The sequence below is a fragment of the Notechis scutatus genome, chromosome 13 (genome assembly GCF_049901735.1).
Source record: "Notechis scutatus isolate UNSWTSFEM ecotype Mainland chromosome 13, rNotScu1.2, whole genome shotgun sequence".
NCBI classification, from domain to species: Eukaryota; Metazoa; Chordata; class Lepidosauria; order Squamata; family Elapidae; genus Notechis; species Notechis scutatus.
The window spans coordinates 5,497,120-5,524,597 of NC_142021.1; the positions used below are offsets into that span (position 1 = coordinate 5,497,120).

The 27,478-nt window shown below is 46.8% G+C and overlaps 1 protein-coding gene across 1 annotated transcript; it reads left to right on the top strand.

Moving 5' to 3' along the window:
• The first annotated feature begins 25 nt into the window (after window positions 1-25).
• RNFT2 (ring finger protein, transmembrane 2) lies at window positions 26-27,478 on the top strand. Its single transcript, XM_026684359.2, has 10 exons — window positions 26-87; window positions 1,134-1,311; window positions 4,682-5,160; window positions 6,779-6,855; window positions 7,630-7,730; window positions 10,153-10,306; window positions 19,568-19,717; window positions 24,042-24,107; window positions 25,777-25,878; window positions 26,578-27,478. Exons 2-10 carry the CDS (start codon window positions 1,229-1,231, stop codon window positions 26,710-26,712), a joined length of 1,347 nt encoding a protein of 448 aa, XP_026540144.1. The 5' UTR covers window positions 26-87; window positions 1,134-1,228; the 3' UTR covers window positions 26,713-27,478.

A 27,478-nucleotide genomic window follows, 5' to 3' on the forward strand; every position in this document is an offset into this window, starting at 1 on the left:
CACATGCCCGGCTGGCGAAGATGTTGGGGGGAGAGGAGGGGAAAAAGGCTGGGGAGGGTCAGACCGGCCGGGTCTCGGGGAAACCAGGTAAATGGCTTCGTGGGGGCAGCCTCCTCCTACACGACTCGCGGAGGAGGGAAGCCGCTCTTTGTTTCGGCCCCTTTCGATTCTCGGGGGTGGGTGGCTGAGGTGGGGGAAAGGGGTTCCGAAAGGAAGATCGCCGGGTGGGGGCTGGGATGCTGGAGCAAGAAGCAGCGTACCTTCCTCCGTCCCACCTCTGAGAGCTGAGCCTCCTCACCTGGCGTCTGTCCTTGGAATCCCCTGCCTTCCCCCTTCCCGGGATGAAATTCTAGGCTAGACTAAAAGAGAGGTGCCCCCCCCGTCCTCCTTTTCCACACCCCCGAATATTTCCTAGAATTCTTACATCTTCCCCCACCCACCCTGACCCCCCCACTCCTCTGATGTTGAAGGGTTCCTCACCTGGAGGGAGCTGAAGCTTTGGGGGGATGCACACCTGGAGACAAATTTTGGCTGGCCTCCTTTTCTTTGCTTGGTCCTTCTTGGTCTTCTTGCAAGCTTTGAATCCAGGTGCTGAATAGGCATCCCAAAGCGAGCCAGTCTGGTGATGTGGTTCAGGGGCTGGCCTGGGAACCAGGAGATGGTGAATTCTATCTAGTCCCATCTTAACAATGAAAGCTGCCTGCATGACTTTGGCCCAATCACCAGGTGATGGTGAGTTCTAGTTCCAGTTTAGCCATGAAAGCCAGCGGGGTGACTTGGGGGTCAATCACCAGGAGATGGTGAGCTCTAGTCCTGCCTTAGCTAGGAAAGCCAGCTGGGTGACTTTGGGTCAATTATCAGGTGATGGTGAGTTCTAGTCCCACCATAGCCATGAAAGCCAGCTGGGTGACTTTGGCCCCCCTCTCTCTCACCCCAACTCATATCACAGAATTATTGATGTGGGGAAAATAGGAGGAGGAGGGAATATTATCAATGCCTGCCACCTTGACTTATAAAATAATAAAGGTGGGATGAAATTCTAATTTCTGCCAAATGTGGTGCAAATGTTCATAGTTTGGGAAGTTGGATTTTTATCTCTTGATTCACATTGGGGCCCTTTGGCTTCATTGCAGGTGGGGCTCTCTGTGCTATGTCTTTGGGGGCCCATCCCCATCCTTGGAAGCCCCTAATCCCCTCTCACCCCGGGGCTCCTTGATCTCCCACGTTGATGTGGAGTGTGTTGTGCTTCAAAGTGCTAAGAAAGATGCAGCGACGGCACAGCAGCATCACGGATAGCCTTCCACCTGAAAGGTAAGGATGCCATCGCCCGCGCAAGTGAGTTATGCCCCAGGGAGCACCTGTTGCAGCAGACAAGACAAGCGTTAACACCAGTTCATCCAATACCAGAACCTGCTGGCTGGGGCATTCTGGGAGTCGGAGTCCACAAGTCTTCCAATTGCCAAGTTTGGAGATGCCTGGATTAAACTATATCACACGTTAATGTGCCACGGTGGCGCAGTGGTTAGAGTGCAGTACTGCAGGCTACTTCTGCTGCCTGCCGGCTGCCTGCAATTTGGCAGTTCAAATCTCACCAGGCTCAAGGTTGACTCAGCCTTCCATCTTTCCGAGGTCGGTAAAATGAAGACCCAGATGGTTTGGGGGCAAGAAGCTGACTCTGCAAACCGCTTAGAGAGGGCTGGAAAGCACAATGAAGCGGTATATAAGTCTAAATGCTTCTTGCTGTTGCTCTTAATGTTACAATAATACATCAATTTAAAATAAGAAGCACAGATTGTTTGAATAACAGAATTGGAAGGGACCTTGGAGGTCTTCTAGTCCAACCCTGGACCACTTTTAGAGTAATCTGCAAGGCACTCCTCTGAATGCCAACCCACTTGACAAAGATGGCTGTTGAAAAGCACCTCTATCAAGTCAAACACAGAATATGTTGGAAGGGACCTTGTAGGTCATCTAATCCAACCCCGCCCCCCGCCCAAGCAGGAGACCCTGCACTATGGCAGTCCTCTGGAAAGCTTCCAGGGATGAAGCTCCCACAACTTCTAACGTTCAACACCAAGCAGGTAAAATAAGCCTTAAAAAGTTCATCGAAACATAGCACCCGTTTTTTTTTTTTAAAGCTTTTGAATTGAATTCTTTATTGTCGTTGTACGTATATACACAGTATACATACAACGAAAATCACATAACATCTAGAGAAAGAAATAGGATTAAAACTAAAAATGACATCGGGCCATTTCGAGTGGATTTTTCTCTCCCCTTGTTGCTAAAAACCCTTGTTGTGTATAGATGCCAGCCTGGCCTTGGAGACCAGCTATAAAAATCCTCAGGTTTAGAAACCTCAAGATGAAAAGTGGTGCCCAGGGAGGGTTTTGCATAGTTGAGATATCTAGAGAGGAGGGCTTGGAACTGCAGAAAGCTTTGGGGAGAAGGCGAGAGTGGGGTGAATTCCCTTAATGCAAGCAGCAGATCTAAACTTAGAAATCTCCAAAGGGTTGACAATCCGGAGAGATTTTGCAACGTTGCTAAAGTCCTTTTCTCAACGCTTTCCCTGTGGGAGCATTCCTTTTCTGTCCACTGAACGTTTCTTTTGCATTCAACGATGGGCCTGTAGAGGTAGTTCTCGACTTAAAGTAAAGGTTCCCCTTGCACCTACGTGCTGGTCATTTCCAGCTCTAGAGGGTGGTGCTCACCTCCGTGACAAAGCCGAAGAGCCAGCGCTGTCCGAAGACGTCTCCGTGGTCATGTGGCCGGCATGACTAAACGCCTTAAAAGGCGCACGGAACGCTGTTCCCTTCCCACCAAAGTGGCCCCTATTTTTCTACTTGCATTTTTTACATGCTTTCAAACTGCTACGTTGGCAGAAGCTGGGACAAGATATTGGAAGACCGCTATCATGTCCCCCTTGGTTCTTCTTTTGACTAGACTAGGTTTAAAGTCTAGGAAACAGCATATAAATTCACCAACGATACATTCTGTTTTTTTAAGTGAAGAGATACTGTGTTTCCCTATCTGTTTTTGCAAGACTGTTTCCTCATTTAATTTGGGTTTGAAGCTTTTCCCATCTACATCCAGGAACTGAATAAAGTATATAGCACAGTGTGTTGTTGTTGTTGTTTTTAACCAAATTTGGCAACTTTAAGATGGGTAGACTTCAAATCCCAGAATTCCCTGCCAGGCACTGTGCTTTGTAAAAATCATGCTTTCGGTTTGTGTGTTTCTAGGTCATTCTAAGATGTGATGAAAATCAACAGTGGACTATTTATTTTCTTTTTATCCTGTCGCAATGTTGTAACTCTTGGCGATTGCAAAGCTTTCGTGGAAAACCCCAGAACATAATTAAAGCAACATACCATCCAAATTGCAATAGCAATAGCACTTAGACTTATATACCGCTTCACAGTGCTTTCACAGCCCTCTCTAAGCGGTTTACAGAGTCAGCCTCTTGCAAACCCCAACAATCTGGGTCCTCATTTTACCCACCTCGGAAGGATGGAGTCAACCTTGAGATGGTCAGGATCGAACTCCTAATTACGGGCAGAGTTTGCTTGCAATCCTGCATTGATAGATAGGTAGGTAGGTAGGTAGGTAGATAGATGATAGATAGATAGGCGGTGGGCAGAGTCTGCCTGCAATCCTGCATAGATAGATAGATAGATAGATAGATAGATAGATAGATAGATAGATAGATAGACAGACGATGGATGGGTGGGTGGGTGGGTGGGTGAGTAATAGGCAGGCAGGCAGGCAAGCAAACAAGGAAGCAAGCAGGCAGGCAGGGAGGCAAAAAAAACCCTGAGAGACAGGCAGACAGATAGAGATGGATAGGCAGACAGGCACAGAGACATAGAGAGACACAGAGACAGACACAGACAGACGATAGATAGCAATAGCCCTTAGACTTATATACTGCTTGACAGTGCTTTTACAGCCCTCTCTAAGCAGTTTACAGAGTCAGCCTCTTGCAAACCCCAACAATCTGGGTCCTCATTTTACCCACCTCGGAAGGACGGAAGGCTGAGTCAACCTTGAGCCTTGTGGGATTTGAACAGCCAAATTGCAGGCAGTCACCAGAAATAGCCTGCAGTACTGCATTCTAACCACTGCGCCACCGAGGCAATCAAATTTAAAAAGGAGGAAAAATGATAAGAGCCATACAGGTAGTCTTCAGCTTATAATAGTTCACTTTAGTGACCGTTCAAAGTTACAACGGCACAGGAAAAAGTGACTTACGACCATTTTTCACACTTAACAACCATTGCAGCATCCCCAGTCATGGGCGGGCTTCTACAAGCAAAGTCAACGGGGAAAGCCAGATTCACTTAACAACGGGGTTGCTGACTTATGAACGGCAGCAATTCACTTAACAACGGAGGCAAGAAAGGTGGCAAAACGGGGCCCGAAACTCGCTTAAACAATTGTCTCACTTAGCCACATAAATTTATTGGGCCCTGCCCAAATCTGGGGAAGATGGATTCACTTAACAATCGTGTTGTTAATTGGTTCACTTTTTAAAAAAAATGTGGCAAGAAAAGAGGGGCAAGACTCTCTTTGTAAATGTCTCACTTAGTGACGTACATGTTGGGCTTGATTATGGTCGTAAGTTGAGGACGACCTGTGCTCTTTCTCCATCACCCCACCCACACCCCCTCCTGCCTTCCAGAAACCGAAGCCAAGCCATCAGCTCGGACACCAACGTGGACGAAGGGGGCGTTTTCGAGAGCCTGAAGACGGAAGCCCCCTCCCCTCAGCAGCTCTTCTCGGGGCTGGGGGGAATCCCATCAGGCAGCATCTCGGCCACCCCTTTCCAATCCAGCTTGCTCCTGGGGTCCTCCGCCGGAGGAGGCGAGGTCTTCATCCAGATGCCTGCTGCCCAGGAGGAGGGGCCAAGCCGGGCGGAGGCGGGGCTGTATCACTACCGGCCACCGCATCATCATTACCATCACAGCCACCCGAGAGGCCCCTCCCTTCTCCACATGAGCGGGGCTGACCGCCACGGGCATGCGGAAGAGACCCCCGATGAGCCGCCGGGCACCCCAGCCCCTGCCCTTCCCGAGATGAAGGCGGTCATCTCCTGGTTGCAGGACGGCCTGCCCTTCATCATGATCCTGCTGGCCAAAGTTTGTTTCCAGCACAAACTGGGTAAGGGGCTTAGTGGGAGAAGAGAGGGAGGGAGGGTTCTTTCCCAGGCGTTGTTTGCATGCGTGTGTGCATCTTCTTTTTCTTTTAAATCAAAACTTTTCTGACGCAGCTCCCCAAACACGACAGACCCTCGGAAGTTAAATCAACGATTCCTTTATTAGGAGCAGCCCCGGCACAAAAGTTTCTCTCTCGCCGCAGGCTAACAAGTCTGTCCAGCAGGGAGATGACTAGTTGTCTGCCACATCTATTCATCTCCACCCCCTACCTTTTATTCCCAGAGCTAGCAACAGTGGCTCTTCCATCCCAAGGACCGGCCCATAGATTTCCACTGCTCTCCTCTCTTCTGCCTTCTGTGCATCCACACCTCAGGCACTGGACCCAGCTGTTCCTCCTCTTCCTCATCAGCCACCTCCAGACCTGGGGGCTGTTGGCTCTCCATCTGAGGGCTGACAGATGGCCCAGGCTCTCCCCCTCTTTCCCTCCCTCTCCTTCTCCCTCCCTCCCTCTCTCTCTCTCTCTCACACACACACACACAAACACACACCGCAGGCTAACAAGTTTGACTGGGCCCACCTGTTCCTCCTTTTCCTCATCAGCCACCTCCAGACCTGGGGGCTGTTGACTCTCCATCTGAGGGCTGACAGATGGCCCAGGCTCTCCCCCTCTTTCCCTCCCTCTCCTTCTCCCTCCCTCCCTCCCTCCCTCTCTCTCTCTCTCTCACACACACACACACAAACACACACCGCAGGCTAACAAGTTTGGCCGGAAGATGAATAGTTGTCTGCCACTTCTATTCATCGCCACCCCCTGCCTTTTATCCCCAGAGCTAGCTTCGCTAGCAGCGGTGGCTCTTCTGTCCCAAGGACCGGCCCATAGATTTCCACTGCTCTCCTCTCCTCTGCCTTTTGTGCATCTGCGTGTCAGGCACTGGGCCCAGCTGTTCCTCCTTTTCCTCATCAGCTACCTCCAGACCTGGGGGCTGTTGGCTCCCCTCCCCTCTCTCTCTCTGCCAGCTCCATTCCCTCTTCCCCCTCGGAGCTCTCAGGTTACCCTGACTCCGACCCTGATTCAGCTCCTCCTCCTCATCTGATTTGGCTGCTGGAGGGGCTGGCAGCCAACAGGCCACAACACAAACATCATTTATTATGCATTAGTATTTATTTAAATTTACTGACTGACCAACTCTGTCTTGCTGAATAAAAGCACTTGGTCAACCAACTGGGTGACCAGCATCTCCTGGCACCAGTTCTAGCAGTCTTCCAATATCTCAGGGGCTGCCCCAAAGAAGAGGGAGTCAAGCTATTCTCCAAAGCACCTGAAGGAAAGACAAGAAGCAATGGATGGACACTCATCAAGGGGAGAAGCAACCTAGAACTAAGGAGAAATTTCCTGACAGTCAGAACAATTAGTGGTACGGCTTGCCTCCACAAGTTGTGGCTGCTCCATCACTGGAGTTTTTCAAGAAGAAATTGGACAATCATTTGCAGAAAATAAAACAACTATTAATTATCAGATGTCACACTGAGTTCTCTCTCTCTCTCTCTCTCTCTCTCTCCTCCCTCCCTCCCTCCCTCCCTCCCTCCCTCCCTCTCTCTCTCTCTCTCTCTTTCCCTTACAGGCATTGCCCTCTGCGTGGGCATGGCTAGCACATTCGCATATGCAAATTCAGCCCTTCGAGACCAAATCTCTTTAAAGGTGAGTGCAGGCCACGATTTGAGAAATAAGAGGCTGTAATGGGCATCTCCCAGGGCACAAAAATTATTCCACCTGTAATAGAAGGTGAGAAAGATCTTGGGAGACAGAGTAAAGAGATGCTGCCTGGCGGCCAGTGAGATAAGAGATCGCATAGCCCACAGCTGCATAAAGGGCAGAGATAAAAACACTCAGAAGAGACCCTTCCTAGTTTCTCGGGCTGTAAAGGAGGCGGCTATAATGGTATGTGGGAAAGACCTTGGGAGTTGGAGCAGAAAAGGAGAGAAGAGAAGCTGCCTAGGGAGCAGTTAGATAAGAGCCAGCATAGCCCAAAGCTGCATAATGGGGGGAAAGAGACTCAAGAAGGGACCCTCCCTAGTTTCTCAGGCTGTAAAGGAGGGGTTGTTATGCTATGTGGGAAAAAACCTTGGGAGTCAGGGAGATGAGATGCTGCCTAGGGGATATTTAGATAATAGACAGCATAGCCCTCAGCTTCCTAATGGGTGGAGAAAGAGACTCAAGAAGGGACGCTGCCTAGGGGATATTTAGATAATAGACAGCATAGCCCTCAGCTTCCTAATGGGTGGAGAAAGAGACTCAAGAAGGGACCCTCCCTAGTTTCTCAGGCTGTAAAGGAGGCGGCTATAATGGTATGTGGGAAAGACCTTGGGAGTTGGAGCAGAAAAGGAGGGAAGAGAGGCTGCCTAGGAAATGATTAGATAACTGGTAGCGTAGCCTCAGCCTCATATCACATTTTGTGGTCTTTCTGCTTTCTAGGAAAAGAGATCCATCTTCATGGTTTTCTGGATCTTGGTCTTCCTTGCAGGGAACACCCTGTACTTGCTCTACACCTTCAACTCCCAACAGCTGTATAACAGGTGAGTCAACACCTCTTCTTCTGAGAAAAGGGGGCTGTTCTCTTCATGTAATGTCAAGAAATTAATTTATTTGTTCTCTCCTCTCCTGTCCTGACCTATCCTATCCCATCTATTATCCCATCCTATCCTATCCTATTAATTATCCCATCCCATGCCATGCCATACCCTACTATACATTATCCTATCCTATCCTGTTAATCATCCCATCCTATCATATCCTGTCCTATTCATTATCATATCCTGTTCCATTAACTATCCTATTCTATCCATTATCCTATCCTACCCACCATGGGAACACTTAATCCCAAAGTATGTTTATGGCTGCTGGTTTTTAATCCATCGGATTATAAAAGCTCCCACCGAAAAGCAGTGAAATGAACAAAGCTTCCACTAAAATCTGAATTGCTACAAAGAAATAAACTCAGTTTCATATCCCTTCGCTCCTTTCCCTCCGTTCTGTTCAACTTTTCATTGTCTCATTGATTTGATCGTGTTTTGAGTTTTCCTTCTTTTACTGTCTTTTTTTTTTAACTAGCCCACTCATTTTGGCTTGTTTGGTTTTGTTTTTTAGGATTTAATTTTACCTGTAGTGCTGTGCCATATTGTGAGTACTTTGATTTTGGTTCTCTCTCTTTTCTCTCTCTCTCTCTCTCTCTCTCTTTTAATCACATCTCACATTAAGTTGTGCTGTAACCAAATTTGAAATGTAGATAAAAGAAGATGTAGAAGTTTTTGTCTGCAGAAGAACAAGATTTCAGTCACTGCCCTTGAAAGTAACACAAATGTATTTTGTGTTTCTTGAGAATTCAAAATGTTTTGTGTTTTAACGCTCCTGCTCCAGGACCTTCCATGGTTATGTTAACTTCATTTTAGATTTCGTCCCTTGTTTGCTTTTATTTTATTCCCCTTTCCTTATAAAATTGCCTGTGCTGGAAAGTTTTATTGCAATATTCAAGCAGGGATTTTTTCTTATTGCAGCCTTTGAAAATATTATTTGATTTAGGAATGCGGAAACGTTCATGTTTGTTTATTGGCTTAACTTAAGCGGCTTGTAGTTTCACAGTTTGCTTTCACAATCTGTGACTCTGAGTGGCGTATAATAATAAAAATTAGGAAAGAAGACCTAGATTTTAAAAAGAGACTAGATACTATACAAAATCAAAACAAACGACGAAAAGCAACAGTGGTCCTTTCTTGGCTTGGCAAAGTTGGCCTCTTACTGGCTTAGTACTTTGGGCCACAACTTTCATAATCCCCCCACTATTGGCACAGATACTTACAATATCTAAGTGGACGTCAAGTTAACTACTACATTAGATAGTAATAAGAATTGTAAGGGACTGGAAGCTGTTATGCTCAATAGGGTCATAAACCGAGGGCTACTTATGTTCTATCATTCATTCTAAATTTGTCCTTGATGCTCTCTGAGCTTGGTTGATTTTTTTGCAGATATTTCATTACCCAAATTAGGTACCATCATCAGTGGTGGAAGGGAGAGGGGGAGGAGGAGGAGGAGGGGGAGGAAGACAATTGTGTGGTCCTTAGTGCTCTCTGTGTTTGGCTGTTTTCTTGCAGACGTTTCATTACCAAACTAGAAAACATCATCAGTGCTAAAAGGGAGTAGGGTTTGTAGAGAGGAGGAGGAGGAGGAGAGGAGGAGGAAGAAGAGAAAGAGGAGGAGAAAGAGGACAACTGTGGGGTCCTTAGTGCTCTCTGTGTTTGGCTGTTTTCTTGCAGACGTTTCATTACCAAACTAGAGAACATCATCAGTACTAGAAGGGATGGGGTGTATGGAGAGGAGGAGGAGGAGGGAGAGGAGGAGGAGGAGGAGGAAGAGGAAGAGGAGGAGGAGGGGGGGAGAAAGAAGAGGAGGAAGAGGAGGGGGAGGGGGGAGGAGGAGGAGGAGGAGTAATACAACTGTAGGCTCCTTAGTGCTCTCTGAGCTTGGTTGTTTTTTTGCGGACATTTCATTGATTTAGATGATTTACATTTGGATGCTTGACAATTGACTCGTATTTATGACCGTTGCAATGTTCTGGGGTGTTCTGTGATCCCCTCTGGCGAACTTCTGACTAGCCAAGTCCATGGGGAAGCCAGATTCCCTTAACGACTGTTACTAACTGAACAACTGCAGTGTTCCACTTAACCACTGCGGCAAGAACACTTGTAAAATGGGGGCAAAACTCGCTGAGCGACCGTCTCACTTAGCAACAGAGAATTGGGGCTAAAACGACTATATGAGATGTTAAGAAGAATTGTAAGGGGCTGGCAGCTCTTAAGCTCAGCTGAGGTCCATAAGTTGAGGACTACCTGCAGACAAAACAGAACCAGGAGACTTTGACACAACGACGCAATTCTCCCAAATGGGCACGCCCTGCCCTTGAGTGAGATCCCCTTCTCTTGTCAATCTCTTGTTTTCCAGCCTCATCTTCCTGAAGCCCAACCTGGACAAGCTCGATTTCTTCGACCTGATGTGGATGGTTGGGATCACAGATTTCGTCCTGAAGTATCTCACCATCGCTTTGAAGTGCCTGGTGTTGGTCCTGCCCAAGATCATCCTTGCGGTTAAATCAAAGGTAGCATCTCCACGATCTTCCTCGACCAGGGTCTTTTGTAACGTGTCTTAAAATGGGGTGGAGGCTCCCCTAAGGCTTCCAGAATGGTCCAGAATGGTCCAAAAACATGATTCACTTAAAATACTGTATATCATCATATCATTTAACAACTCCATAATCCCTTGCCAAGTGGAATCTGCGCAACTGAATGGAGCTGTGATGACCCAGGGTGTGACACAAAAACACCACAGTCACAAAAGTAGAATGAATTCCCTTTAATGCCTCCAACTTGGGCCTCAAGGTCCAGCTATCCTCGGCTGGATATCAAACTCTTAGATACAGATACAGATAATCAGAGTTGGAAGGGACCTTGTAGGTCATCTAGTCCAACCCCCTGCCCAAGCGGGAGACCCTACACCATTTCTGACAAATGGCAGTCCAACTCTTCCAAAAACAGTCTACGAAGAGAGTAAATGCAGTCCTTACCCAAAGTAAAGATAATTAGAAATAAAAAACCCAACACAATCCACACTGAAGTAATTAACACAGCAGGCCAGGAGGATAAATTGCAGACTTCCAAAAGATAACGCAGCAACCACAGTTGGGAGGACGCCAAAACCCAGACAAGCCTCCACGAAGATAAGGCACGCTTTGCTTCCAGCAACTTTGCCATGTGCAGTTTGCCCTTTTAAACAGTCTTCCCAGCTCATGAAGGTGATCAGGGCCCTTTCCTCCCCCATAAACCATGTTGCTCCCTTATCCGTTCCTCCCTGCATGCCCTAGGATGAAGAAGTGGGCCTGGGTCTTCCTCTGAATGCCCAGCCAGCCTGCGCCCCTCTCCAGTTTCCTCCACAGCTACCAGAGCCACACTTGCACTCCCTGTCAGCTGTTCCACCTCTCCCTCAGAATCAAACAGGGGCAGCTAGCAGAGTGTTTTACTGGCTGGGTGCCCTTCCTGTCACCAATGCAGAGTTTTGTTCAACAGATATAGCCTCATTATGCCCAGAGAAATATCTGCTCCTGCTTAGGATCGAACTCACAGCCTCCTGATCGTGTGGCGAGAGCTCTACCCCTAGGCCACTGCACCACTTCAGGGAGACAAAAGCTTGGCTCACTTAAAACATATCCCCCTAACCAAAGCAGCCCTTTTCGGCCATTGAACAATTCCCGTCATTCTTGCTTGCTAGTCGTTGTTTGGCCACACAACCGTTGGGACTTTTTTTCATGGATTTAAGGACCCAAGTAGAAAAACGAAACGAGACAGAGGGGCCCTGTGAGTCCAGATCCTTCCATTCTCCTGCCAAGCCCACCCCCCACTTTCCCTGTTTCTTTTCATTTTTCCACTTTCCACCTTCGCTGCCGAACTTTGGTGATGAAGATAAATGGAGCCTTGATTAAATCTCTCGGCTTGATTATCCTGCCAAGGGCTGAAATTTCTACGATGGGATTGAAAGTAGGTGTGGCTGGAACGGTATTCGCCCCCTGCTTCTCCGGGGTGCTTGGAAGGGCTATTAATTTCTCTCTGGCAGCGATCCAAGGATATTTCTCCCCTTATGATGATGATGATGATGATGGTTTTATTTGAAGAGATTAATGGGCTGGGGCACCAGATAATCCAGTGAGGAGAGAGGGAAAAAGAAAACAACAACCCGATCAGCCATCATCGGTCCAAGACAAATTGCAAAGCTGGAAGAGGTTCATAGCCCCTTGCTTGCTTGTCTATGAGCTGTCCCAGGTCCTCATTAATCCTTGTCCAAGAGAAGAAAGAGGTTGCATCTGTATTTCCAACCACATCAGGGGGCTGGGGAGATTGCATCTGTCGAGGGTCTTCTAATAGCTCGCCGCACAGATGCTTGTTTGGAATGGCGTCTTCTGGGTTTGGGCCTCTTGATCGCTCTTGAGTTGCAGTCGGTTGGCCTTGTTTCATATTGTGTGTGTGTGTGTGTGTGTGTGTCTGTGTCTCCGTGGGTGTCTTCGCAAATCCCTTCAGTGAGGTTTCATCTGGGGGTGGAGCTTACCTTGTGGACAGTGCAAAGATCTTCCCACGAGTTGTACGTACCGTCCGAACAAACTTGAAGCTCAGCATAATTCTGCTGGTGCCTCCATTTTGACTCCCAGAGCTCCAGAAAAAAATTGTAAATGGTCCCAAAACTGTGGCAAAGACCCATTCTTTGTTGTTGGCAGCTGGAATTGGGGGGGGATCTTCTGCCACCCAACATGGATGTTCAGCCATGAGGTAGACAAAGAGTAAGAATATGACACATATTTACCTGCATTCCACCCTTATTATTTTTACAAGGTGGCGAACCTAACTCAAGGTGGCGAACATATCCAACACACTTTCATCCTCCTATTTTCTCCACAACAAGGAGGTGGGTTATGGGAGGTGAGTTGGCCTCAGGGAAAGTAGATGGCCCAAGGCCATGCAGATGGATTTCATACCTAAAGCAGGTCTAGAACTCCCAGACTCCTAGTGATTGGCCCAAGGTCACCCAGCCATCTTTCATGGCTAAGGAGGAACTAGAATTCCCAGTCATCTGGTGATTGGCCCAAAGTCACCCAGCCATTTTTCATGGCTAAAGCAGGACTAGAATTCCCAGTCTCCTGGTGATTGGCCCAAAGTCACCCAGCCATCTTTCATGGCTAAAGCAGGACTAGAATTCCCAGTCTCCTGCTGATTGGCCCAAAGTCACCCAGCCAGCTTTCATGGCTAAAGCAGGACTAGATTTCCCAGTCTCCTGGTGATTGGTCCAAAGTCACCCAGCCAGCTTTCATGGCTAAGGTGGAACTAGAATTCCCAGTCTCCTGGCGATTGGCCTTTAATCACCCAGCCGACTTTCATGGCCAAGGCAGTAGTAGAACTCTCCCATCTCCTGGTTCCTAGGCCAGCACCTAAACCACTCGGTCGTAAATGTGAAAAATGGCCATAAGTCACTTTTTCAATGCTGTTGTGACTCTGGTCACTAAAACAAATGATCGTAAGTCAAGGACTACCGGTAAAACTGCCTCTTTATCAGATGGAAAAAGGGGCCCTGGATCTGGACTCACCCACCGGAAACCAGACCCTCCTGTGTGCAAAAATGCCATTGTTTTAGGCACAGTTCCTGCCTCTGCCTTTCCGCATTCAGCGTGTCTCTGCTTCACGTGGATCCACTCAGGTTTTTTTTTGCTTGGTTGCTTCTTTACTGGAGAAAATATTCCGTCCTTGTTACTCGATTTACAAGCCTGCCTTTGTTAACTGCGTTGTTGTCTTAGTGCGCTGTGGAGCGCCAAACACTTCATTCCCTGAAAAAGGTCTTCTGGCTTCAAATGCAATTCACTGTTGGCTCGGCACGAGCCAAAAATACTCCTGAAATCCAGGGCAGGTGAAACATTGCTCACGCCCCCAGGAGGCGGTTTCCTGGCCTATATAGCTAGACAGAAGTCCTTCCTTAGTGACTGTCTCAGACAGCGACCGTCGGCAGCTGTGATGCCGATGAATGAATGAATGAATTTGATGTTTATTCCACCTTTATTATTGCTTATAAATAACTCAAGGTAGAAAACCTACTGAATATTCCTTCCTCCTCCTATTTTCCCCACAGCAACAGCCCTGTGAGGTGAGTTGGGCTGAGAGAGACTGGTCCATGATCACCCAGCTGGCTTTTATGCCTGAGGCAGTACTAGAACTCCTCGGCACCTGGTGATTGGCTTAAAGTCACTCAGCCGGCTTTCATACTTAAGGCAGGACTAGAAATTTACCATCACCCAGTTCCTAGGCTATTTTTCATGGTTAAGGCTGGACTAGAACTCCCCGTCACCTAGTGATTGGCCCAAAGTCACCCAGCTGGCTTTCATGCCTCATGCAGGACTAGAACTCCCTGGCACCTGGTGATTGGCTTAAAGTCACTCAGCCGGCTTTCATAGTTAAGGCAGGACTGGAATTTACCATCTCCTGGTGATTGTCCCAAAGTCACCCAGCTGGCTTTCATGCCTAAGGCAAGACTAGAACTCATCGTCTCCCGGTTCCTAGGCTAGCCCCCTAAACCACTGCACCAAACTAGCTCTGGAGAAGTCTTCACGCTTTGAAGTCTTCTCGACTGAGGAAGGTGCGAGAACCCCATAACTCCACAAGAAATGTGTCAAAGCATTTTTATTTTTTTTTGGAAAAAAGAAAAGATAAATGGAAGGCGCCTGTTTGGAAAGCAAACACACAGAAGTCATTGTCAGCATGGCAGTAGCGGGAAGTTGCTGCTGTATGTTTCGTGAATATTTAGCAAAGCGATTCAGGAACCGGGTGAGTGAGAAATCCAGGCATCTGGCAGTTCCTAAACCCCCACTACTAAGAGTATGCCTTTCCTCTCCCCCCCCCCAAACTCCCTCCCTCCTTACTTCACACCCCTCAAGCTGTCACTTCTTAGCCGAGCAAATGAAATTCTGTCATTTGCCTCCCGGAGAGAAATAGATCCCTCCGGCATCCACATGGCTCGGGCTGTTTTAATTTACCTCCATTCATGTTCAACGGAAGCAAATGGGAACGGTGCCTTGTTTGTTTTTAACGGGGGGGGGGGCTTCGACTTTGGAGTGGGGGGGACAGAAGGATACCCCTGCTTCGGGCCACATCCGTCATAAAGTTTTCTGGATGTTCTTCGGCTTCCCGTTTTAGAACGAAGGGAAGACTCGTCAGCCATAGCCTGCATTTCTTCGAGGCCCCAAAGATAAACAGCCAGTTGTGAATTTGGGGAGGTTGATAGATGGGGTGGTCTCCGTTGGGTCTGTTCAAAATGAGCGGCTGCATTTTTGCAATGGGCTAATAAACACTTGATCTAAGTTTGGGAGAGGTTTGCAGGTGACACAACGCCAGGATCGAACGGCTGAACTTTGACTTTAGGCCAATCACCAGGAGACTGTGAGTTCTAGTCCTGCCTTGGGTGTGAAAGCCAGCCGGGTGACTTTGGGACAATCACCAGGAGATGGTGAGTTCTAGTCCTGTCTTGGGTGTGAAAGCCAGCTGGGTGACTTTGGGCCGTTCACCAGGAGACTGTGAGTTCTAGTCCTGCCTTAGGTGTGAAAGTCAGCCAGGTGACTTTGGGATAATCACCAGGAGACTGTGAGTTCTAGTCCTGCCTTGGGTGTGAAAGCCAGCCGGGTGACTTAGGGATAATCAACAGGAGACTGTGAGTTCTAGTCCTGCCTTGGGTGTGAAAGCCAGCCGGGTGACTTTGGGCCATTCACCAGGAGACTGTGAGTTCTAGTCCTGTCTTGAGTGTGAAAGCCAGCCAGGTGACTTAGGGATAATCACCAGGAGACTGTGAGTTCTAGTCCTGCCTTAGGTGTGAAAGCCAGCTGGGTGACTTTGGGCCATTCATCAGGAGACTGTGAGTTCTAGTCCTGCCTTGGGCATGAAAGCCAGCTGGGTGACTTTAGGTCAATCACCAGAAGACTGTGAGTTCTAGTCCTACCTTAGGTACAAAAGCTGGGAAACGCCTTTAGGAAAACTACCAAGCCAAGAGAGCACTAAGGACCCTCCCACAAGTCCTCCTTCCCCCCCTTCTCCCTCTCCTAGTCCTCCCCCTCTCCATAAACCCCACTCCTTTCCAGCACTGATGATGTTACCTAATTGGGTAATGAAACGTCTGCCACAAAACCGCCAAGCTCAGAGAGCACCAAGGACCCCACATGGATTCCTGAATCGTTGTAGATGAGAAAAGGGTGACTACTGAGAGAAGAGGTGTCCAAAGTGGGGAAAAGGTGTCACAGAAAACTCCATCACCGGGAGCAACCCTTCCTCCTCCTCTTGATTTGAGAGAGTCGGCTGAGAAATGCAGTTGAGAGGAATTCGAAAGAATTCTCAGGCTGCCTGGGAATAAAGCGGAAAAACAGAAGCCCCGATTTATTTTATTTTTTTTATACCAGGGAAGGAAACTTCTAAGAGTCTATAACAACATCCGTCGGCACCCTTGCGTTGTGATGGGACTGGTTACTCTGGCACCCTTGGCCTGGCCCAATGGAGGGTCTGTTTGCCCTCCCAATTTTACCCAGCTTTGTACCAATCTTGCCAAACTCCAAAGAGATTTTGTAACCCGTCACCGGGAAAATAACTCTTTCCCCTCCCATCTGCAACACCCCAACTAGCTGCGGGGTGTCTTTTGTTCCTGGGGGAAGACTGTGGAGGGCAGCGGGGAGGGGGAAAAAAAAGACCTCACCCCATCTGCCTTTAACTTCGAGGTTGCTCCAACAGCCCATCCCCGCCTCCATGTTAATCTGTTAAGTGGCCGGCCCCTGGGACCCCTCCCGGTTGCCACTGCAGATATGTGGCGCGATGTCCCCCGAGGTCTGGCAGCGCGGCTCAGCTTTGGAGCTGGCATGCTGGCGTGACTTCACTCTGCGTCCCCCAGGATATGAGATCATGAGAATGCCGAAGTTCTCCCTGAGCTTCGGTGCGTTCAGCGGGTAAGAACAGCCTCCGAATGATCTCATCTGGGCGGGGAGGTGGAGGGTGGGGGGAGAAAACAGGAGAAACTGGCAGGGCCCGTGGCTGCTCTTCTCCTGGCCCCTAAGGGTCTGGGTCTGGGTCTGCTCTCTCTCTCTCTCTCTCTCTCTCTCTCATTTCTCTTTCTCATTCTCTCATCTCATTCTCTCTCATTCTCATCTCTTTCTCTCTCATCTCTCTTTCTCTCATCTCTCTCTCCCATTCTCTCATCTCTCTCATTATCTCTCTCATTCTGCCTCTTCTCTCTCATTCTCTCTCTCCCCCTCTCTCCCTCTCTCTCTCTCTCTCTCATCTCTCTCTCTCTCATTCTCTCATTTCTCTTTCTCATTCTCTCATCTCATCTCTCTCTCATTCTCTCTCTCTCATTCTCTCTCATTCTCATCTCTTTCTCTCTCATTCTCTCATTTCTCTTTCTCATTCTCTCATCTCATTCTCTCTCATTCTCTCTCTCATTCTCTCTCATTCTCATCTCTTTCTCTCTCATTCTCTCTCTCATTCTCTCATCTCTCTCATTCTCTCTCTCATTCTGCCTCTTTCTCTCATTCTCTCTCTCTCTCCCCATCTCTCCTCCCCCTCTCTCTTCTCTCTCTCTCTCATTCTCTCATTTCTCTTTCTCATTCTCTCATCTCTTTCTCTCTCATTCTTATCTCTCTCTCATCTCTCTCTCTCTCATTCTCTCTTCTCTCATTCTGCCTCTTTCTCTCATTTCTCTCTCTCTCTCCCCATCTCTCCCTCCCCTCTCTCTCATCTTCTCTCTCTCATTCTCTCATTTCTCTTTCTCTCTCATTCTCTCTCATTCTGCCTCTTTCTCTCATTCTCTCTCTCCCCTCCCTCCCACCTCTCTCTCCCTCCCTCCCTCCCTCTCTCTCATCTTCCCCCTTCCCGTCTATACTGATTCCTTCCTGGACTGGAAGCCACTAAATTCATTTCCCAGCTTCAAACAGCTTTCTCCAGGCTCCTGACATTTGTCAAACTGGGGCTTGCCAGCGGAGGGGAATATTGAGGCGATCCGATGCCCTTGTTTTTAAGGAGAAGAGTCGGGGTCAACTTATTTTCCAAAGCATCTAAGGACAAGAAGTAATGCAGTTGACTTTGCTTGTCAGAAGGTCACCAAAAGGGATTCCAGGACACTGTCATAAATGTGAGCCAAGCCTCTGAATTTTTACATCGCACGACCACGAGGAAGGCTCGGTTGTCATAAGTGTGTGAAAAGCGGTTGTCGGTCACTTTTTTCAGTGTCGTCGTAATTCGGGAATGGCCACTAAAGTAACAATCGTTACGTCGAGGGCTACCCGTATCCTGGAAGTGCTCTGCTGGGTAGCCAGGAAGGAGGGCTGGGGAGGCAAAAGTTTCTCTTAAGTGGGACAAGGGAGAGGGCAGCAATTCCCCAAGAAGGAAGATATGACGACTTTATTTTCAAGCTGCCCTTCCTGTCCCAGAGGGGCAGCCGAGCAGAAGGTAAACACCGACCAAAATTGCTTTGCAGCTCCCCGGAGACCATGCTGAGTTCATCCCAGCAGCCTCGCTGCTGGAACAGTTCAGACGTCCTGGATTTCCTCCCGTGGCATCTTGAATTTTGGGGGGGTCCCTTTTGAGCCAAACAAAAGGTGTGCGATCAAAAAAAACAAAAACCTTCAAAACAGCTCAGCCTGCTTCTGGATGGAAGCTGCTCTTCAGGCATGATTGTGTGCTACTAAATGTATTCGTTTCGTTCAGTTTACTTTATGGTCATTGCACCTCGTACAACGGAATTAAATACCATCTTCAGTGCACATCATGACATGAAAATAAACACAAACGCACATCCTTCACGCTCCACACATTGAATGGGAAACCCCTGATACTGCATCAATATTGCACTACACAGTAGAATCCCATAGAGTTGCTGCCCTGGGATAGAAGTTGTTTTTCAGCCTATTTGTCCTTGTTTTTATTATCCTGTACTGTCTGCCAGATAGTAATAGTTCAAATAAAAAGGGTGCCCAGGATGAGATGGATCTTTGAGAATGTTCTGAACTTTCTTAAGGCAGCGTGAGCCATAAAGCTCTTCCAAAGAGGGGAGAAGGCAACCCATGATCCTCTGGGCAATGACATTCACCCTCTGGAGTGCTTTCCTATCTGCCCCTGTGCAATTGGCAAACCATACAGAGGTGCAATATGTTAAAATGCTCTCTATGGTGCAGCGGTAGAAGGTCACCAGCAGTATTTTATTCCGTTGTTATTTCCTGAGAAGCCTCAGGTGGTATAATCTCTGCTGGGCCCTTTTGACCAGGGCTGCAATGTGAGCACCCAGGTCAGGTCCTCTTTTAGGGTAACACCCAGAAGCTTAAAACTGGCCACTTGCTCCACTCGGTCTCCATTGATAAGCAAGGAAATTAAAAACACTTGTGGCTGGATAAAGCTAAGTAGCTTGTTTTCTTCTTCCTAGGGCTGAGAAACACAGGGACCAGCTCAAAGTCATCCAGTTTTGTGCCTCAAGTGGGACTAGAACTCCCACTCTCCCATCCTGGTGCTTTTCCCACCATAGTTTAAGCCCTGTCTTCCATTTGGATGAATGAAAGCTCTCGGTAGTTTTGTTGTTTTTGCAAGCTATTCAAAACTCGATATTGTTGGAGGAAGAGGCCTTTATCCGTGATGAATTGAATGATGCATCTAATTCCACATTGTGGAATTCAGTGAGGCTCCTGAGATATTTAAGGATTCCTCAGAATAAGATCCACTATGTTCGTTGCGATGGATTCTCTTGCAAAAGGGAGCAGAGCTGCAATTTCTTGTCTCCAGTTCCTGTTTTCTCCTTCTCTCTCTTACAGGGGAAGTTCTACCTGGTCATTGAAGAAATAAGCCAGTTGTTCCGTTCTCTGGTCCCCATCCAGCTGTGGTATAAGTACATCATGGGAGATGATCCATCCAGCAGCTATTTCCTTGGGGGGAGTCTCATCATCATGTACAGCCTCTGCAAAGTAAGTGGTTGCTCTGAATGTCCATGGACCTTCTCAGTCGTCCAGGTCTTGGTTGTCCCAAAGGTGTTTTTTTCAAAAGCCAACTGGACTTTCCCAGTTTTTCCCTGAAGACGTTTCACTTCTCATCCAAGAAATTTCTTCAGTTCTCTACTAACCCTAACCCTGGGTTCTTCAGTCAGAAAGGAAGAAGCGACTTGGATGAGAAACGAAATACCTTCAAGGAAAAACAAAGCCCACAATCCCCTGCATGGATTGCCCCTGTGGTTTTGTAGGACAGAGGGGGAGAAAGCTAACCCCCAGATGGTAAGAACCCAAGTGACCGGTCGGAAAAGGAGACCCACACTCATTGGTAGCCTCACACTACTATGAATAAGGACACATGTTCAATTTCGCAGCTACTAAGATTGTTGGGCAAGCAGGCTCAAAAACAGCCAGGGAAGTGATTGAAGCAGAGGTGGGCATTCAGCAGGTTCTGACCAGTTCTGGAGAACCGGTAGAGGAGATTTGGAGTAGTTCGGAGAACCGGCCAATCCCACCTCTGACGGGCCCCGCCCCCATCTATTCTCCACCTCCCAAGTCCCAGCTGATCGGCTGGGTCTTCTTTGGTTGCCCTGCACAGGAGAACGGAGCTGGAAAGCAGGTTAGTGAGGAGGGATTGGGGATTTTGCAGTAACCTTCCCCTGCCACGCCCACCAAGCCACGCCCACAGAACCGGTAGTAAAAATGTGTGAATCCCACCGCTGGATTGAAACCTGGGAAACAGGCCTCTTGTCAGTCAACAGAAGTGTTGGTTTACTCCCAGCTTATCCAATACTTAGAAAGTGAGGGCTGGGCAACCCAAGCCAACAGCTAACCACTTAAAAGCCAGCCTTCAACACACCCCAATCGACATCTAAAAAGCCACATACAACAAGCACCATATAAATACCACAAACAGAAGAGCACACACTGTGCTAGAAGGAAATTCCCAGAAGATGGGCTACAGCTCAGTAGACAAAATCTCTGATCCCAGTGACTGATCCAGGTTGGATCCTTGATAAGCTTTGCCTGCTGATTCTTGTAAATTAGACATCTGGTGAAGCTAGGAGAACGAATCTTGCTTCTTTTCTACTTGATTTTTTTTTTTACTCAGTTCATTGATTTATATGCCACCTGCTCCAACCAATGACCCAGCTTGTATTCCGACGACATCCGGCTCGATCTTTCTCCTCTGCCCTTTTCTGTCCTTCACACCCATCCGTCATTGAGATCCTTTCTGGCCATTTTCTTCTCATTATTAATGGCTGAATTGTAATGACAGAGTGTGGAGATTGCAAACATTTATATGTCAGCTGACGATGCAGCTGTCAACTGTCCCAATATGCAAGCAAAAAGAAATTGCTGGGACATTGCTTTTTTTCCAAGGATATGGCTTTGCTGATCATTCCCCCATAAGGTGCAGAAGAAGCGAAGCCGGATCTGAGGTTTTTGCGCAGAAAGCAGCCTAGATAAAAGTTGAGACTCTAGAAAGAGTGCAGAGAAGAGCAACAAAGAGGATTAGGGGACTGGAGGCTAAAACATATGAAGAACAGTTGCTCGAACTGGGTATGAATCTGATGAAAAGAAGGACTGTAGGGGGGACATAATAGCAGTCTTCCAATATCTCAGGGGCTGCCCCAAAGAAGAGGGAGTCAAGCTATTCTCCAAAGCACAAGAGGGCAGGACAAGAAGCAACGGATGGAAACTAACCAAGGAGAGAAGCTACTTAGAACTAAGGAGAAATTTCCTAACAGTGAAGACAATTCACCAGGGGAACAACTTGCCTCCAGAAGTTGTAAATGCTCCAACACTGAAAGTTTTAAAGAAGTGATTAGAAAACTATTTGTCTGGTGGTGTAGGGTTTCCTGCCTAAACGGGGTTGGACTAGAAGACCTCCAAGGTACCTTCCAACTCTGTTATTCGATTTGATTTGATTTGATTTGATTTGATTTGATTTGATTCGATTCGACTCGACTCGACTCTACACTACACTACTCCATTCTACTCTACTCTACTCTAATTCTAATTCTATTCTACTCTACACTACTCCATTCTACTCTGCTCTCACTCTAATTCTATTCTACTCTAATTTAATTCTAATTCTACTCTACTCTACTCTACTCTACTCTACTCTACTCTACTCTACTCTACCTACCCTACTCTAATTCTATTCTACTCTAATTCTAATTCTAATTCTAATTCTAATTCTAATTCTAATTCTACTCTACTCTACTCTACTCTACTCTACTCTACTCTACCCTATTCTAATTCTAATCTCTAATTCTAATTCTACTCTGTCTCTCTTTTCCCCCTGGTCACTTACTGCCCCTTGTCCACCAATCATATATAGCCAGTTAGTTTTGGGAACAGTCTGCACCTTTCTGAGGTTTTCCAGCGTTCGACCTTGAGGTGAATAGAAATTCTCTCAGGCCATGGCAGTGCCCTTAAATCCCTCAATTCCCTCCCAGTTCGCCATACATTCCAGTGACTCCCCCCCCCCCGCCCAGTTTCTCTTGTCTGGTTGCAAGCAGAGATGCACGAGAACTCAACCATGACACAAGTATTACAAAAAGCCAACGCCTGCCTCTTCAAAACAGGCTTGTTGTCAACCTGGTTTCTCAAGTACCGATCAGAAACTGCCGCTGTCTGTCTGGAGGTGCCTTCCCAAATTCAAACTCCATTAAATTTAAATGAATCCATTGATCTCAAGCACTGCAATTCTATTTATCTGTTCTTGGAAGCGATTGGCTTCACTCAGACCCACTTAAAGAAGCCGGCGGAAATTTAGTTGAATGTGGTTTGTCTCAAGATGACTTGGAAGTGCAACCTTCCCTTAGCAATGGTGTGATAACAAGCCTGGCCATCCTATTAAGTGATCCATTTTTCATGCCAAGCTGTTTTGGAAAAGGAAACCCCGCCTCCCCCCTTCATTTTTAGCTAAAATCATTTGTTGGCAGTCACTCCTCAATGAACGTTTAGGCTGTTTTGGTCCCAATTTTAGGCACGAAACTGAGAAACATTGGGAGTAATAACAATATGTCATTGTGTATAACTTCTGTTGAGTCTACCCTGAGCCCACAAAAGAGATTTATGGTGCCCGAAAAGCTGCCAAATTTATTCTTGGGAAGAAATCGACATGAATATGCTCGCGCCAATCAGTGAGTTGGGATCTTCGAAAACTTGTACAGGCATAAACGTGTTCTTGGCTCTTTCGTTAGTCATCTATGAATCCTTAATCCACATAACTGCCTCACTGGAAATGCAAAAAAAGAAAGAAAGAGAAGAACTAGAGGGCGTTTTTAGCCATTCCAGATCTTGCTCCTTGGAGGATTGAATTCAGTTTCTTTTGAGTCAGGGATTGTAGGAGAAGGAGTGGCAAAACCTGGAGGTGGAGTCAAGAGAGGGATTAGCCTACAATCCTTATGTAGCCGCAAATGAACTCAGTCCAATCTCCCTTAAATCCCATTGACCCGTAACTAACTCCTAGAAGGCGTCAACCATTAGTTGAGAAGATTCTTCCGCATAGACATGAGCAACAGTAGATCAATTTGATTGGACTTTCACATGCAAACCTGGCCTTTCATGCCCGACAGGCACAGATTGACCACTGAATGTAACTTAATTGTGTGATGCAAGGGCACAAATAGTCACAATGAGAAGGTTCCCCCATTCCTATGAAAAGGACCAGATAACAGAGGAAGGTAGGGGATCCTTACTCCCAACAGCAACTACCTTTCAGCTCAGGTAATAAGGAGTTAAAATATATTTGCAGAACCCAAGCTACCTTTGATAGTACCACCAAAATGGATAGCAAAGCGGTCCAGCGTTGACAGTGCGATTTAAAATCAATTTTGGAAATAGGAAAGGGAAGGATTTATACTCCTTGCAGACAAGCTGGTCATTTGCATTTTTTTAGAGGGTCGTTGAGGCCACTTGGAGGTTTTATCTGTGTCCTCAGGGTCACCTGAAGAGCGGTACTGGGTGTGGAGCCTTCTTGGAACTGCTGAAAGGACTGTGTGGTAGACTGGAGATAGATGATATCATATCCTTCCCTCTTTTTTAAGATAGAGGGATGTTCAATTTTGACATCGATGGCCTCTTTTGACCCCTCTTTCAAACCAGCTGTCCTCTCTGTCCAAAATCTGGACTTTGCTGTCTTCCAAAGAGCAACCTTTTGTCTTTTAAATGCAGATGGACTGCGGAGTCTAGTCCTGATGGGTTTGTTCTCCTATGTTGCGCCATGCTGTTTATTCTCTTCTGTTGCAACCTCCTGTTCACTGAGTTTTTTCTCCATCTTCCATTTTAGTCTTTTGACATCTGTGGCCGTTTGGGAAGCGTGACCCGGGCAGTCAAAGTCCTCTGTGCTCCTCAGGTGGGTAGGCAGCTGCTTCGCCTTTCTAAACTTGAGGCAACTCTGCCTCTTTGGCAACTGTACAGAAAGTTGTTGTTGTTGTGTTAATGGAGAGGTTGGCTTGGAAAACTCTCCCCCCCCCCCTCCTAATTTCTTTGGGGAGTTTGAGATAATGCTCTCACCTCAGACAGTCAGGAAGAGCTGAAGGTGGAATTCGCTGCCAGCCATTCTGAATTGTTTTTGATGACTTGAAAGAGGGCTGGACAGGTTCAAGGGCACCAGCTCCCAATGGCTGCTAATATTATGACCTTTTGCTGCTTCCTGAAATGAAGGAAGCATCTTTAAAATTCATCTTAGGGAAGAAGAGAAGCAAGACAGGGCTTCTGCCTTCCAGTCCCCTTCTTCTTCTCTCTACTTCTCCTGTCTCTGTCTCCCACTAAACATGTTTTTACAAGTATTTATTTATTATTTATTTGATTTGTCAATCGTTTACAAGATAATAAGTATAAACATGAGTAAGAATACAGGAAATAGGTATGAATAAATGGGGACAATAGGACAGGGATGGTAGGCACGATGGTGCACTTATGCACACCCCTTACTTTAAGGTTAAAGTTTTTGGGGGTTAGGGGATGTAACAACAGAGTCAGGTAGTGCATTCCAGGCATTGACCACTCTGTTGCTGAAGTCGTACTTCCTGCAATCAAGTTTGGAGCGGTTTACTTTGAGTTTGTATCTGTTGTGTGCTCTTGTATTGTTGCGGTTGAAGCTGAAGTAGTTATTGACTGGTAGGACATGGTAGCAGATAATTTTGTGCAGTATGTTGTCTCCTTTCTGCTTGCTGGCCCATGTTCTTAGCTGCCGGGTCCAGATTTCAGACTTATCCTCAGAGCTTTTGATGCAGTTGGTGAGAGGGCATCACAAACTCTTTATTTTGTTTGTGTGTGAGAGTGAACAAAACGTGTTCAGGGGGAAGCAACCACCCCTTTGTTTCGACTGGAAAGAGTGCAGAGAAGAGCAACAAAGATAATTCGGGGACTGGAGGCTAAAACATATAAAGAAAGGTTGCAGGAATTGGGCCTGGCTAGTCTAGGGAAGAGAAGGACCAGGGGAGACAGGAGAGCAGTCTTCCAGTATCTCAGGGGCTGCCCCAGAGAGGAGGGAGTCTAGGCAAGTTATTTTCCAAAGCAAGTCAAGAAACAACGGATGGAAACTAATCAAGGAGAGAAGCAACCTGGAATTAAGGAGAAACTTCTTAACAGGGAGGACAATCAACCAGTGGCACTTCAGAAGTTGCGGGTGCTGCATCACTGGAGGCTTTTTAGAAGAGATTGGACAACAATCATTTGTCTGAAATAGTATAGGGTCTCCTGCTTGAATAGGACTGGAAGACTTCCAAGGTCCCTTCCAACTTAGTCTATTACTTCACTGTTCCCTTCCTCTGTTTCTTGGGTAAAATTTGAGGTTCGGTAGGGAATGAGTCTCCAAAATTTAACCGCTCTACTCAAAGTGAGTGTTGGGGATCCAACACAGGGGCGTTTGGTTCTGCCATTCCTGTTCTACAAAGACCACATAGCTTTGCTTCTCCCCCTCAGCCAGATTCCCCTGACAAGGCACCTGTGTTGGTACCCATCTCCACGCCTTCCTGGAGCAACTTCCCCTCTTAACACTGACCTTTTCCCTTCGATAGAGCTACGGGGTCCGTGCAAGCAACCAGCAGTGCAGCGAGGCGGGCGACATCTGTGCCATCTGCCAGGCTGAATTTAGAGAAGCAGTGATGCTCTTATGCCAGGTAACTAAGGAGGGTGGGTGGTTTCTGGAGAAGCCCAAGACAATCGAGACAAATGAAACTCCCAATCGCTGCAGATATAGTCCTAATTGCCACAGCTCTGTCTTATGTCTAAGGATATTTACCCACGTAGTAGGGCTATATTAATTATTATTATTATTATTATTATTATTATTATTATTATTATTATTATTATTATTATTATTATTAATTATTATTATTCATATTTCCTACTACCTTCTCTTATATCTTATAATTATATTACTTTGTTGCTTGTAGTTACACTAAGAGCTTCTGCACTGGAGACAAATTCTTTGTGTGTCCAATCACACTTGGCCTATAAAGTATCCCATCCCATCCCGCATTCTGCATTCTACATTCTATTCTAGTCTATTCTAGTCCTATTCTAGTCCTATTCTATTCTATTCTATTCTAGTCTAGTCTAGTCTAGTCTAGTCTATTCCATTCCATTCCATTCCATTCCATTCTCTATTCTATTCTATTCTATTCTATTCTATTCTATTCTATTCTATTCTATTCTATTCTATTCTATTCTAGTCTAGTCTAGTCTAGTCTAGTCTAGTCTAGTCTATTCCATTCCATTCCATTCCATTCCATTCCATTCCATTCCATTCTCTATTCTATTCTATTCTATTCTATTCTATTCTATTCTATTCTATTCCTTTCCTTTTATCTTGACAGCATGTTTTCTGTGAAGAATGCCTCTGCCTCTGGTTTGACCGCGAGAAGACATGTCCACTCTGCCGCTCCGTAGCCGTGGAAACCGTGCGCTGCTGGAAGGACGGTACCACCTCTGCTCATTTCCAGGTGTATTGACTTGCAGGATGTCCCAAAATGCCGAGAAGCTATCTTAGTGAGGAAGGGTAAGAGGGAGCATTCTTCAGAATATCTCTGTGGAGTCACTGTAACTCCCCCTTTCTTGCATAAGGCAAGTGGCAAAAATTCCTCATCTTTTCTCTGGAGCATCAGTTATGGGTGGAAACTTGAAGGTTGACTTCCTTTCATTCCTTCCTTGCTTGTCAAACTGCTTTACTCTTAAACAATTGGGTACTTAATTGAGATCCTGAGTTACATCCGTTCTATCACCAGGAGCCCCGGTGGCACGGTGGTTAAAGGGCAGTATTGCAACCTAACTCTGCCCACAGTCTGGAGTTTGATCGTGACAGGCTCAAAGTTCACTCAGCCTTCCATCCTTCGGAGGTCAGTAAAACTGAGGACCCAGATTGTTGGGGGCAATATGTTGACATCGTAAACCACCCGGAGAGTGTTGGGAAGCACTAGGGAGGGGTATATAAGTCTAAATGCTATTGCTGTTGCTATCTCTTATTGAGAGATACTTTTGAGAGATACAGGGATGGGGGTGGGGAGAATCACCAAGGTATGTAATTAACCTATGGAACTCATAATGACAAGATGAGGAATTGGACCAGTTTCAACAATACCTCAACCAATGGCTACTAATTGTGATGGCTAAATACAATATCTATATGTTGACTTATTCAGTTATTGGGTTCAGCATTAGGAGAGGACCTGAGTTGTCCACATCTGATCAGCCTCTTTTGGAAATAAAGAATCCAGCAGG